This window comes from Bufo gargarizans, chromosome 6, assembly GCF_014858855.1.
Source record: "Bufo gargarizans isolate SCDJY-AF-19 chromosome 6, ASM1485885v1, whole genome shotgun sequence".
Lineage (NCBI taxonomy): Eukaryota > Metazoa > Chordata > Amphibia > Anura > Bufonidae > Bufo > Bufo gargarizans.
Window position 1 is genome coordinate 360709680 of NC_058085.1, and position 14280 is coordinate 360723959.

The 14280-nt window shown below is 44.2% G+C and overlaps 1 protein-coding gene across 1 annotated transcript in view; it reads left to right on the forward strand.

Annotated features, from left to right (window-relative positions):
- The first annotated feature begins 2449 nt into the window (after positions 1-2449).
- The window catches only part of LOC122942223 (deleted in malignant brain tumors 1 protein-like), a 485901-nt gene continuing 474070 nt past the window's right edge, over positions 2450-14280 (forward strand). The window contains exons 1-2 of the mRNA XM_044299724.1: positions 2450-2759; positions 9362-9502. Of these exons, the coding sequence (XP_044155659.1) occupies positions 2450-2759; positions 9362-9502 (451 nt within the window). The remainder of the gene's footprint in view (positions 2760-9361; positions 9503-14280) is intronic.

Below are 14280 nucleotides of genomic sequence, written 5' to 3' on the forward strand. Positions count from 1 at the left end.
TTGGCCCACAAGCAAGAAGCAGTGAGGAATCATGTTTTCAGATGTTAAAAAATGATGAATATTCGATATAGCGAATATATAGCACTATATTTGAAATATTCGTGAATTCTCGAAGTTGCGATATTTGCAAAAAAAATGTGTTATTCAACTATTTGCGCTCAACACTATTAAGCAATGTGTCTATCAATAACTAAACAGATTAAGTATTAATGGCCCAGCAGATGAACTAGATAAACGTGCCAATTTATTAGATCGCCTGTTGACAATGATTCTGATGCACAGTAAGTAGAGTTGAGCGAACACCTGGATGTTCGGGTTCGAGAAGTTCGGCCGAACTTTCCGGAAATGTTCGGTTCGGGATCCGAACCCGACCCGAACTTCGTCCGGAACCCGAACCCCATTGAAGTCAATGGGGGCCCGAACTTTTCGGCACTATAAAAGGCTGTAAAACAGCCCAGGAAAGAGCTAGAGGGCTGCAAAAGGCAGCAACATGTAGGTAAATCTCCTGCAAACAAATGTGTATAGGGAAATTAATTAAAAAAAATTATAATCAACCAATATCAATTGGAGAGAGGTCCCATAGAAGAGAATCTGGCTTCACGTCACCCACCACTGTAACAGTCCATTGTCATATATTTTGGCCCTAGCACCCAGGCAGAGGAGAGAGGTCCTGTAACAGAATCTGGCTTCATGTCAGCAGAGAATCAGTCTGCATGTCATAGCAGAGAATCAGGCTTCACGTCAGCCACCACTGCAACAGTCCATTGTCAGATATTTAGGCCCAGCTCCCAGGCAGAGGAGAGAGGTCCCGTAACAGAGAATCTGTCTTCATGTCAGCAGAGAATTAGTCTGCATGTCATAGCAGAGAATCAGGCTTCACGTCACCCACCACTGTAACAGTCCATTGTCATATATTTAGGCCCCGGCACCCAGACAGAGGAGAGGTTCATTCAACTTTGGGTTGCCCCGCAATATAATGGTAAAATGAAAATAAAAATAGGATTGAATGAGGAAGTGCCCTGGAGTACAATAATATATGGTTAAGGAGAGGTAATTAATGTCTAATCTGCGCAAGGGATGGACAGGTCCTGTGGGATCCATGCCTGGTTAATTTTTATGAACGTCAGCTTGTCCACATTGGCTGTAGACAGGCGGCTGCGTTTGTCTGTAATGACGCCCCCTGCCGTGCTGAATACACGTTCAGACAAAACGCTGGCCGCCGGGCAGGCCAGCACCTCCAAGGCATAAAAGGCTAGCTCTGGCCACGTGGACAATTTAGAGACCCAGAAGTTGAAAGGGGCCGAACCATCAGTCAGTACGTGGAGGGGTGTGCACACGTACTGTTCCACCATGTTAGTGAAATGTTGCCTCCTGCTAACACGTTGCGTATCAGGTGGTGGTGCAGTTAGCTGTGGCGTGTTGACAAAAGTTTTCCACATCTCTGCCATGCTAACCCTGCCCTCAGAGGAGCTGGCCGTGACACAGCTGCCTTGGCGACCTCTTGCTCCTCCTCTGCCTTGGCCTTGGGCTTCCACTTGTTCCCCTGTGACATTTGGGAATGCTCTCAGTAGCGCGTCTACCAACGTGCGCTTGTACTCGCGCATCTTCCTATCACGCTCCAGTGCAGGAAGTAAGGTGGGCACATTGTCTTTGAAAAATTGAAAACATCATAAAGGTCCTTTTCTGATGACACTTTCCCTTTAACTTGTAAGCAAGTCTGAAAAAGTGATGATTGGTTACTATTTGAGATGAACGAATCCATTCCCAGTTTCAGAGATTTTTTTAGTACTGAATCAACCCCAAATCTTTTTAGGTTCTATTCAGACGAATCTTGTAAAATGGCTCCCAGCGCTTAAGCGATCAATAGTTTTCTGTCACCACCAGGCAGGAGGTAATTGCAGTCAGTTGCGGCCAAGCAATAACCGCAGTTTGTGGGAGCCATAATAAAAGTAGATACGGTTACACCTGACAATGTATCAAAACAAGGGGATGGACAAGGGAAAATAAAAAAATTCTTTAAAAAGTAACAAAACGAGATAGGAGCTTTTTTTAAAAAAAAAATCTGTGCTTTAGAGGACTAGAGGGGGTAATCTACCAATTTTAAGGGCAATTGGAGCAACTTTGGTTGGGAACGAATAGATTCGGAACAGAACCAAACTTTTTGATAAATTTGGTGAATCCAAAACAAACGGAATCTTGTAAGATTCGCTCATCTCTAGTTACTATGTTCAATACTCTTCAGTCTGCATTTTTTTTTTTTTTACTTGTGATCCAGTGTGTTATTTGTGATGTGTTGCATTTAATGTAGAGGTGTTTCACTGGCCAAAAAACACAACTTCCCCTTCAAATGTACTTTAGAGATATAGCCTCACCTTACGTTCACAAACTGTACATTTAGTCTGAACCTCACTTTTTTTTTCCTATATTTTTTTTTTAACTAGATCCAACCATGGCTTTAAGGCTTGTAAATGGAACAGGTCGGTGTGACGGTCGTGTAGAAATCCTCTATAATGGAGCATGGGGAACTGTGTGTGATGACGAATGGGATATTAAGGATGCGCAAGTTGTATGTCAGCAGATAGGTTGCGGTAATGCTCTGGCGTTTAACCAGAGTGCAGCATTTGGTCAAGGACAAGGACTGATTATATTGGATGATGTACAATGTAATGGCAATGAAAGTTTCTTGTGGAACTGTCCGCATGGAGGGCTTACATCACATAACTGTGGACACCATGAAGATGCTGGAGTCATCTGCTCAGGTACAGTCTGATGGTTGGAATCCTAATGTTTAAATGGTATTGCTTTGTACATTATGGATATATAGTATAGTTTTACAAAATTGACATTCATCTGCTATTTAAAGGGCATCTGTCAGCAGATCTGTCTAAATATATGCAAATTAGTCTCTAGGAGCAGTCGGGGCGTTGCCTTTGCTCCTTCAGGTTCTGCTCCCTCTGCAACTGCCACGCCCTCAGCACTTATAGACAGGCCAGACATAATGTTTACACCGCCTAGTGTTGTCAATTAAAGTGCAGAAGGCATGGCAATTGCAAAGACAGCTGTCACGGAAGGTGTACAGGAAACAAGACAACTGGATACGACTCACTGGATCCAAAACTGAGGAACAAAAAGGGAGACCCCTGCATCAGACCTGGCACTCTCCCTGACTGCTCAGCCTATGCGAAAATCCCAATGGTAGATGATCGCATATCCTCGTACCTCGACTGTATAACACCTGAACACCCTATAATAGTGAGGGGACACGACCACCGGCTTCCTACACTAGATACGGAGGGAGTCAGGGTCACCTGGGATCCAGCAAACAGAAAAACACAAATGAATGCACAACACTTATCTTGTAGAAGACTGGGAAGTAGGATCAGCATGCACACACACTCCAGGAAGTAATATAAACCGCAAACTGATGCACTATGGGGAGGGATTTAAAGGTATGCAATCAGTACAACTACATGACAGCTGAGAGAGGCTAACGAGATGAGGAACTGAAAGCAAAACAAAGGAAGCTAAAGGAGGAGGTTCTGAAAGGCATCTGTCAGAGCTTCTCAGATGTCTGGTGGTGACAGTACCCCTCCTTCTACGAGTGGACTCCGGACACTCAGAGCCCACCTTCTCAGGATGGGACCTATGGAAAGCCCTGATGAGACGAGTGGCCTTAATGTCTGTCACTGGGACCCACATCCTCTCCTCAGGACCATAACCCTCCCAATGAACGAGGTACTGGAGAGAACTGCGGACAACACGAGAATCCACAATCCTAGAGACCTGAAATTCAAGATTACCATCAACCACAATCGGAGGAGGAGGCAAAGACGAGGGTACAATGGGTTGGACATAAGGTTTTAAAAAGGACTTATGAAAAACATTATGGATCTTCCAAGTCTGAGGCAGATCAAGACGATAGGCAACAGGATTGATGACAGACAAGATTTTGTAAGACCCAATAAACTTAGGACCCAACTTCCAGGAGGGAACCTTCAATTTGATATTCTTAGTAGACAACCACACCAGATCACCAACATTCAGGTCCGGACCAGGCACACGTCTCTTATCCGCCACACGCTTATATCTCTCACTCATGCTCTTTAGATTATCCTGAATCTTTTGCCAAATAGATGACAAAGACGAGGAGAATCAGTCCTCATCAGGTAAACCAGAAGACCCCTCTCCCGAGAATGTCCCAAACTGCGGATGAAACCCATATGCACCAAAAAATGGTGACTTATCAGAGGACTCCTGACGACGGTTATTTAAAGCAAACTCAGCAAGGGACAAAAAATAACACCAATCCTCCTGATTCTCCGCCACAAAACAGCGCAGATATGTCTCCAGATTCTGATTGATGCGCTCTGTCTGGCCATTCGACTGCGGGTGGAAAGCAGAAGAGAATGACAACCGAACCCCCAAGCGAGAACAGAAAGCCTTCCAGAATCTGGAAACAATCTGCGTGCCCCTATCAGAGACTATGTCTGAAGGAATACCATGCAATTTGACAATGTGATCAATAAATGCCTGCGCCAGCGTCTTAGCATTAGGCAAGTCAGGAAAAGGGATGAAATGCACCATTTTGCTAAAACGGTCCACCACCACCAGAATCACAGTCTTCCCCGAGGAACGAGGCAGGTCCGTAATGAAGTCCATGGACAGATGTGTCCATGGACGGGAAGGAATGGGTAAGGGAAGGAGAGGACCTGATGGCTGTGAATGAGGGACTTTGGCACGAGCGCAGGTCTCGCAGGCTGCCACAAAACCCTCAACCGACTTACGAAGCGCCGGCCACCAGAATCTCCGAGCGATGAGATCCACTGTGGCTCTTGCCCCTGGGTGCCCAGCAAGGACCGTATCGTGGTGTTCCTTAAAATCTTGTGTCTCAAAGCGAGAGGCACAAACAACCTCCCAGGAGGACAAAGATCAGGAGCCTCTGACTGGGCTACCTGGACCTCTGCCTCCAATTCAGGAAAAAGAGCAGAGACCACCACACCTTCAGCCAAAATGGGACCCGGGTCTTCAAAATTCCCACCTCCCGTAAAACAGGGCGAGCGAGGGCATCTGCCTTCACATTCTTAACCCCAGGGCGGAACGTGACAACAAAATTAAACCTTGAAAAGAACAAAGACCATCTGGCCTGTCTCGGGTTCAGACGCTTGGCCGACTCCAAGTAGGCTAGATTTTTATGGTCAGTAAACACGGTAATAGGGTGTCTGGCTCCCTCTAGCCAATGGCGCCATTCCTCAAAAGCCAACTTGATGGCCAACAACTCCCTATCTCCCTATCTCCCACATCGTAATTTCTCTCTGCGGAGGAGAGTTTCTTCGAGAAAAAGGCACATGGTCGCCATTTGGCAGGAGAGGAACCTTGAGACAAGACCGCACCCACACCCACCTCAGAAGCATCAACCTCAACTATGAAGGGTAGAGAAATATCAGGTTGTACCAAGATGGGAGTGGAAGCAAAACTCTCCTTGATATTAGAAAAGGCCTTACGCGCCTCTACCGACCAGGAAGAAAAATCTACCCCCTTTCTGGTCATATCAGTGAGTGGTTTAACAATAGAGGAATAATTCAAAATAAACTTCCTGTAATAATTGGCAAAGCCCAAAAAACACATCAGCGCCTTCTGATTCTCGGGAAGCTCCCACTCAAGCACAGCGCGGACCTTCTCGGGGTCCATGCGAAAACCAGAAGCGGAGAAAAGAAACCCCAGAAATTGAATTTCTGGAACCGCAAACACACATTTTTCCAGTTTCGGGTACAATTTATTCTCCCGCAGGATGAGCAAGACCTGACGTAAGTGTTCCTTATGAGTTTTGAAATCAGGAGAAAAAAATCTAAATGTCATCCAAATACACTAATACAAATTTCCCCATTGATAAAAAATGCTATTTACAAAATGCTGAAAAACGGCTGGAGCATTCATCAAACCAAAAGGCATAACCAAATTCTCAAAATGGCCCTCAGGGGTATTAAAGGCCGTCTTCCATTCATCTCCTTCTCTGACCCTGACCAGGTTGTATGCCCCTCTTAGATCTAATTTGGAAAAAACTTTAGCCACAACAATCTGGTTAAACAGGTCTGGAATCAGAGGAAACGGATAAGGGTCACAAATTGTGATACTGTTCAGCTCCCTGAAATCCAGACAAGGTCTTAAAGAACCATCTTTTTTCTTAACAAAGAAAAAAACAGCGGCAACAGGTGACTTCGAGGGTCGTATGTGTCCTTTTCTCAGACTCTCAGAGATATAAGCATGCATAGCGACCCTTTCAGGTTGGGAGAGATTGTATAAACGAGATTTAGGCAGCTTGGCGCCTGGGATAAAATTAATAGGGCAATCGTACTCCCTGTGCGGGGGCAAATCCTGAACTCCACTCTCAGAGAAGACAACCGAAAATTCAGAGAGAAAAGATGGTACAGTCTTAGTAGAAACCTCAGAAACAGATGTCGTGAGGCAATTCTCTCTGCAAAAGTCACTCCAACCATTTATTTGCCTTGCTTGCCAATCAATAGTGGGGTTATGTTTACTGAGCCAGGGTAGCCCCAACACCAGAGGAGTAGGCAACCCGCTAAGGACAAAACTTAACACATCCTCAACATGAGCATCACTCACAATTAAACGGATATTGTGAACTATGCCCTTTAATGAATTCTGAGAAAGTGGAGCGGAATCAATAGCAACAACAGGAATATCCTTTCCCAAAGTGCGCACCTGGAAACCATGAGTTATCGCAAATTGATTATCAATGAGATTGACAGCTGCTCCACTATCTACAAAAATCTCACAAAAAATGTTCTTGCTCTCTAGCGCCACCCTGGCAGGCAGGACAAAACGGGAACTACAAGCAAACGGAAAACCTTCAATTTCCGCCTCAACCCTGCCAATGTTAACAGATGGAACATTTTTAAAGGATTTTTTCCTTTTTGTTTCTTTATTACTCCCAAAAAACTGCCTGAATCTCCTAGAGGGACAAACATTTGCCAAATGATTTATACCTCCACAACAAAAACAAACCTTCCCATGCGGGCTGAATCTTCTATTGTCAGAGGCAATCAACCCCAGCTGCATGGGCTCCTGCTCAGAAGGGGTTGACAGCGACTGAGACCCCTGCGCACTGAATGAGACCACTGCACTGTCCTGGGATTGAGTATGACAGGAAGGAGTGATCTCTCCTCTCTCTCTAAGACGCCTGTCAATACGAACGGCCCGAGACATGGCAGAGTCCAAGGAGGTAGGCCTCTCATGAAAGGCAAATGCATCTTTCAATCCCTCTGAAAGACCATGGCAAAATTGACTTCGGAGTGCAGCATCATTCCAACCAGTATCAGCTGCCCATCTCTGAAATTCTGAGCAGTATATCTCTGCGGATTGTTTACCCTGGCATAACATACGTAGTCTAGACTCAGCCAAAGCAATACGATCCGGATCATCATATATCTGACCCAGAGCTAAAAAGAATTCATCCACTGAACGGAGGGGCTGTGCCCCCACCGGCAGCAAAAAGGCCCAAGACTGAGCGTTACCCCTGAGCAGCGATATAATGATCCCCACCCTCCGTTCCTCATCACCAGAGGAATGGGGAAGAAGGCGAAAAATGAGTTTGCAAGCCTCTCTAAAACGCACAAAATTCTCACTACCCCCGGAGAACGTATCCGGGAGCGAGATCTTAGGCTCAGAACAAACTCCATGAACACAAGCTGAACCGGTCACTTGAAACTGAGGAAAAAGTCTTACGGAGATCTGCTACCTCCAATGAAAGACCCTGGAAGCGTTCAGTCAAAAGTGAAACCGGATCCATGCTTGAGACGGTTTTGGCGGTTTATAATGTCACGGAAGGTGTACAGGAAACAAGACAACACAAAATGAATATACGACTCACTGGATCCAAAACTAAGGAACAAAAAGGGAGACCCCTGCATCAGACCTGGCACTCTCCCTGACTGCTCAGCCTATGCGAAAATTCCAATGGTAGATGATCGCATATCCTCGTACCTCGACTGTATAACACCTGAACACCCTATAATAGTGAGGGGACACGACCACCGGCTTCCTACACTAGATACGGAGGGAGTCAGGGTCACCTGGGATCCAGCAAACAGAAAAACACAAATGAATGCACAACACTTATCTTGTAGAAGACTGGGAAGTAGGATCAGCATGCACACACACTCCAGGAAGTAATATAAACCGCAAACTGATGCACTATGGGGAGGGATTTAAAGGTATGCAATCAGTACAACTACATGACAGCTGAGAGAGACTAACGAGATGAGGAACTGAAAGCAAAACAAAGGAAGCTCAAGGAGGAGGTTCTGAAAGGCATCTGTCAGAGCTTCTCAGATGTCTGGTGGTGACAACAGCAGAGCCTCAAAGAGTAAAGTCAACGCCCCTGTTGCTCCCAGAGGCTCATTTACAAATATTCAAACATCTTTTTTCTAAAAAAGCGGGCACATATGAACATGGGGCCAACACAGATGCCTACAGCTGCCAAGTGCACATGTAACAGGTCAGCCAGTGTCATAGGTACAAATCTGCTGACAGATGCCCTTTAACATTAAGAAGCTCAATTATAGCTCGTTATAATGTTTCCATAAATCATTAATAATTTTTTTTCTTTTTGATGGGTGATTACATACAAAACTAATTTTAACAGAAACTTTTACATTTTTATATTTTTTATTAATTAAAACTTTTTTTTTAGTTAATCTTTTTTATACTTTGATGTCATAACATGATTTTGCATAGATGTCAAAGTACAGGCAGAACATTTTAAATCCACAAAGGGGGCTGCGCAAATCTGTGCTTTAGAGGACTAGAGGGGGTTATATACCAATTTTCAGGGCAATTGGAGCATCTTTGGTTCGGAATGAATAGATTCGGAACCGAACCAAACTTTTTGATAAATTCTGTGATCCGAAACGAACAGAATCTTGGAAGATTCGCTCATTTCTAGTTACTATTTTCAGTGCTATTCATGCTATGCATTTGTTTTTTTTACTTGTGACCCAGTGTGTTTTTTGTGATGTGTTGCATTTAATATAGAGGTGTTTTACTGGCCAAAAAACACAACTTCCCCTTCAAATGAACGTTAGTGATAACGCCTCACCTTATGTTCACAAACTGTACATTTAGTGTGAATTTCAAATTTTTTCCCCATATTTTTTATTTTAACTAGCTTCACCCATGGATTTGAGGCTGGTAAATGGAAGAGGTCGGTGTGACGGTCGTGTAGAAATCCTCTATAATGGAGCATGGGGAACTGTGTGCGATGACCACTGGGATATTAAGGATGCGCAAGTTGTATGTCAGCAGATAGGTTGCGGTAATGCTCTTGCGTTTAATCATAATGCAGCATTTGGTCAAGGACAAGGACTGATTATATTGGATGATGTACAATGTAATGGCAATGAAAGTTTCTTGTGGGACTGTCCACACAGAGGGCTTACATCACATAACTGTGGACACGAAGAAGATGCTGGAGTCATCTGCTTAGGTACAGTCTGATGGTTGGAATCCTAATGTTTAAATGGTATTGCTTTGTACATTATGGATATATAGTATAGATTTACAAAATTTACATTCATCTGCATAATATAATTTAGCAAACCATTAATTTAAATTGAGGAGGCCCTGCCTGCATATTTACATCTCTAGGCAGATCCTTACATATTACATTTTATAGCACTTGTAATTGCCCTGCTATTTAAAGGGTTTCTGTCAGCAGATCTGTTTAAATATATGCAAATGAGTCTCTAGGAGCAGTGGGGGCGTTGCCTTTACTCTTTCAGGTTCTTCTCCCTCTGCAACTGCCACACCCTCAGCACTTATTGACAGGGCCAGACATGATGTTTGCACCGCCTAGTGCTGTCAATTAAAGGGTCAGAAGGCATGGCAATTGCTCTTCTTTTATGCAGGGGGCTGCATAAACGAAATCTATTTTCAAAGGAAAGGAATTGGAGATAACTTGGATTCCACTTATATAATCCATACTGTAGATGCTAAGTGGATTTACAGAGGAAAAAGAATCCTCCTATAGGTGCATTAGCTCTGCCACAACATGGCAGTAGGGTGCTGATGGGTTTCCATTGCTTCCGAATGCCTAATAAAGGTGAATAGACAAGCTACAGTACATTGATGAGCCTTTTATGTTCTTCTTAGGCCTCATGCACACGACAGTATTTTTTCACGGTCCGCAAAAACGGGGTCCGTAGGTCCGTGATCCGTGACCGTTTTTTCGTCCGTGGGTCTTCCTTGATTTTTGGAGGATCCACAGACATTAAAAAAAAGTCGTTTTGGTGTCCGCCTGGCCGTGCGGAGCCAAACGGATCCGTCCTGAATTACAATGCAAGTCAATGGGGACGGATCCGTTTGACGTTGACACAATATGGTGCCATTTCAAACGGATCCGTCCCCATTGACTTTCAATGTAAAGTCTGGAGTTCTTTTATATCATCGGATAAAAGAACTCCCTCCCTCTATTGTAATAATAGCATTGGTGGCAGTGTGCGGCCCCGCCCCCCCTCCCTCCCTCTATTGTAATAGCATTAGTGGCAGTGTGCGCCCCCCGCCCCCCCTCCCTCCCTCTATTGTAATAGCATTGGTGGCAGTGTGCGCCAAAGCCCCCCCCGACGATCATTGGTGGCAGCGGAGTAGAAGCATCATACTTACCTGGCTGCTGGCTGCTGCGATCTCTGTTTCCGGCCGGGAGCTCCTCCTACTGGTAAGTGACAGGTCTGTGCGGCGCATTGCTGTCACTTACCAGTAGGAGGAGCTCCCGGCCGGACGCAGACATCGCAGCAGCCAGCAGGTAAGTATGAATCTTCTACTATTGCTAAGGCTAAGTAACCATGGCAACCAGGACTGCAGTAGCGTCCTCGTTGCCATGGTTACCGATCGGAGCCCCAGCGATTAAACTGGGACTCCGATCGGAACTCCGCTGCCTCCAATGATCTGGGGGGGGGGGAGAGGGGAGGCCGCACACTGCCACCAATGTATTAAAAGAATAGAGGGAGGAAGGGGGGGGCACACTGCCACCAATGTATTAAAACAATAGAGGGAGGAAGGGGGGGCTCACACTGCCACCAATGTATTAAAACAATAGAGTGAGGAGGGGGGCGCACACTGCTACCAATGTTAATGCAATAGAGGGAGGGGGGGCCCGCACACTGTGCCACCAATGCTATTATTACAATAGAGGGAGGGCGCACTGGCCACCAATTAAATTTAAACTGGGGAGGGAGGGGGGTCTTCCCCCTGCTGCCTGGCAGCCCGGATCTCTTACAGGGGGCTATGATAGCACAATTAACCCCTTCAGGTGCAGCATCTGAGGGGTTAATTGTACGGATCACGGCACCCTGTAAGAGATCGGGTGCTGCCAGGCAGCAGGGGGCAGTCATGTACATAGTTCGTTGTATATTCTAACTAGAAGCGTCCCCATCACCATGGGAACGCCTCTGTGTTAGAATATACTGTCGGATCTGAGTTTTCACGAAGTTGAAACTCAGCTATGAAAAAGCTTTTATGCAGACGGATCTTCGGATCCGTCTGTATGAAAGTAACCTATGGCCACGGGTCACGGACACGGATGCCAATCTTGTGTGCATCCGTGTTCTTTCACGGACCCATTGACTTGAATGGGTCCGTGAATCGTTGTCCGTCAAAAAAATAGGACAGGTCCTATTTTGTTGACGGACAGGATACACGGATCACGGTCTCGGCTGCAAAACGGAGCATTTTCAGATTTTTCCACGGACCTATTGAAAGTCAATGGGTCCGCGAAAAAAAAACGGAAAACGGCACAACGGCCACGGATGCACACAACGGTCGTGTGCATGAGGCCTTAATAGGTTGCTTGCAAGTAACAATGTCAAGTTCATTTCCCATTAAAAAAAAGTTAAAATTTTTAACAGTTTAAATTTTTATAACTAAAAAAAAATGAAAAGTAAAAAAATAAGAATTGCATTGTTACAAAGAAAAAAAAGTTTTATTGTTTCACAATGAAGAGCAAATTTCAGAGGCTCTACTGGCAGCAAATCACGGATAGGTGCTCTCTCCAATATGGCAGTACCACTTGCCAAAAATTGGGTATGATATGTATAGTCGAACGATGGAGGGCACTCAAATGGATGGGTATATATATATAAGAAGTCGGGTGTGGTAATTAACCAACAATTTATTATACAATACACAGCCTTCAGCAATTTACTGAATAACTAAAACGTGCTGTTTGGTCACGATTATGTATGTCTTCCTATAGTTGGGAGGAAATACAAACTTGCACAGAGATTATAAACATATAAAATAAAATAAAATAATATAAGTTAAAATAAAGTAAGAACCTACTATTGCAGGTGATCAATCTGCATGTAGGTGCTGCATAGGTGTATACTGAGTGAGCTTGAGTTAAAAGGATAAAATCTACACTGATGTGCAGTTGGTTATTTATCCCCAGTATCGATAACTTGAGAGGAGGTGGAGAAAACAGATAGTCTTACCCCGTATAGCCGAGTTCCGGGAGGCTATTGTAAGGGGATGTCTCTCTTTGGGAGCGCTCCGGTCCTGTGTATCTTTGGTGCGCACGTGTTCCTCTGCTGCCTCGGCGTCCTCGGCGTCCTCGGTGTGTTCCTCTGTAACCGGATGTATTCTCCACAGTACAGGAAATTGCAAATACAGAGATCGGAAGTGACGATTTGTTCCTCCGGTCAGCTGGAAGGTTTATTCCTCCGGTCAGCTGACTAATTGCGTCAGCGGGTTGTGTGATAGATAATTGCCTGTAATTTCTCTCTGTATGGGCGATCTTTATTAGGTCCAGAGTCCATGTACTATTCCTTCTTTATACCAAACGCGTTTCGGTGCATTCTTGCACCTTCATCAGTGGAGAAGGTGCATTCTTGCACCTTCACCCACTGATGAAGGTGCAAGAATGCACCGAAACGCGTTTGGTATAAAGAAGGAATAGTACATGGACTCTGGACCTAATAAAGATCGCCCATACAGAGAGAAATATATATATATATATATATATATATATATATCTCATCTAATTACAATATTATTTTAATATCTTATTCTTTACAAATTCTAGTTTCATAATAATGTGTCTGATGCACAATAAGTCTATGTATACCAGAACAGATTAAGTATAAATGGCCCAGCAGATGAACTAGATAAACATGCATGCCCATCTATTAGATCGCCTGTTGACAATGATTCTGATGCACAGTAAGTCTATGTGTACCAGAACAGATTAAGTATAAATGTTGCAGCAGATGAACTAGGTAAACATTCCTATATATTAGACTGCCTATTGAGACTAAGTCTGATGCACAGTAAGTCTATATATAACAGAACAGATTAAGCATGAATGGCACAACAGTGGAACAAGATGCACAGGGAAATGACACAGAGCCTGCACTGTCCCTGCAGTCTCCACAAGCGCTCCCTATGCTTCACCAAATGTGTTTGAAAAATCTTCTTACGATCTCCCTACACTGTCCCTACACTGTCCCTACACTGTCCCTACACTGTCCCTGCACTGTCCCTACACTGTCCCTGCACTGTCCCTGCACTGTCCATATCCAAAATTGAACAGTTAAAAGCTTTGTTGAACACTGTCCCTACCACCTATAGCGTCTCTCCCTATGATAAGTTCACTGTAAAATGGAGAAGAAAGGGCAGAATGAGGCTTTTTACAGGGCTGTGAGATCATAGTGCATCTGCTGATTGGCTAATCTGTTTTTATTTTCTATTTGCTTAACATGTTTATGGGGGCGGCCATCTTGCCTGAGCTGTTCTTAACAGCATTTAAAAAGCATTAAGAAAATGTATTTACGGCAGCCCCATGGTTTATATACACAATGGTCAGGAGGGGACCTTATCACAGACATGATCTGTGACCTGTGCAGAGGTCATTGTACAAGGAAAGAATAGATAAGCTCTTACAATCACACATTGTGAATGGTGGATCCTGTCTTATCTATACACAGAGGTGATATTATTTCAGGCAGGATTAGAATAAGTTAACTGCAGTAAAGTGATCTGTATAAACCAAGAAATGGCGTAAATTATTAGACATAATGGCCACTGTGAAAACTGAAGGATTTTATCTTTTTTGTTTAATTATATGGAATACATGGAAAATCGAAAACAACATCAAAAAGGTCATTTTCTGATGACACATTCCCTTTAACTTGTAAGCAAGTCTGAAAAAGTGATGATTGGTTACTATTTGAGATGAACGAATCCATTCCCAGTTTCAGATATTTTTTAGGT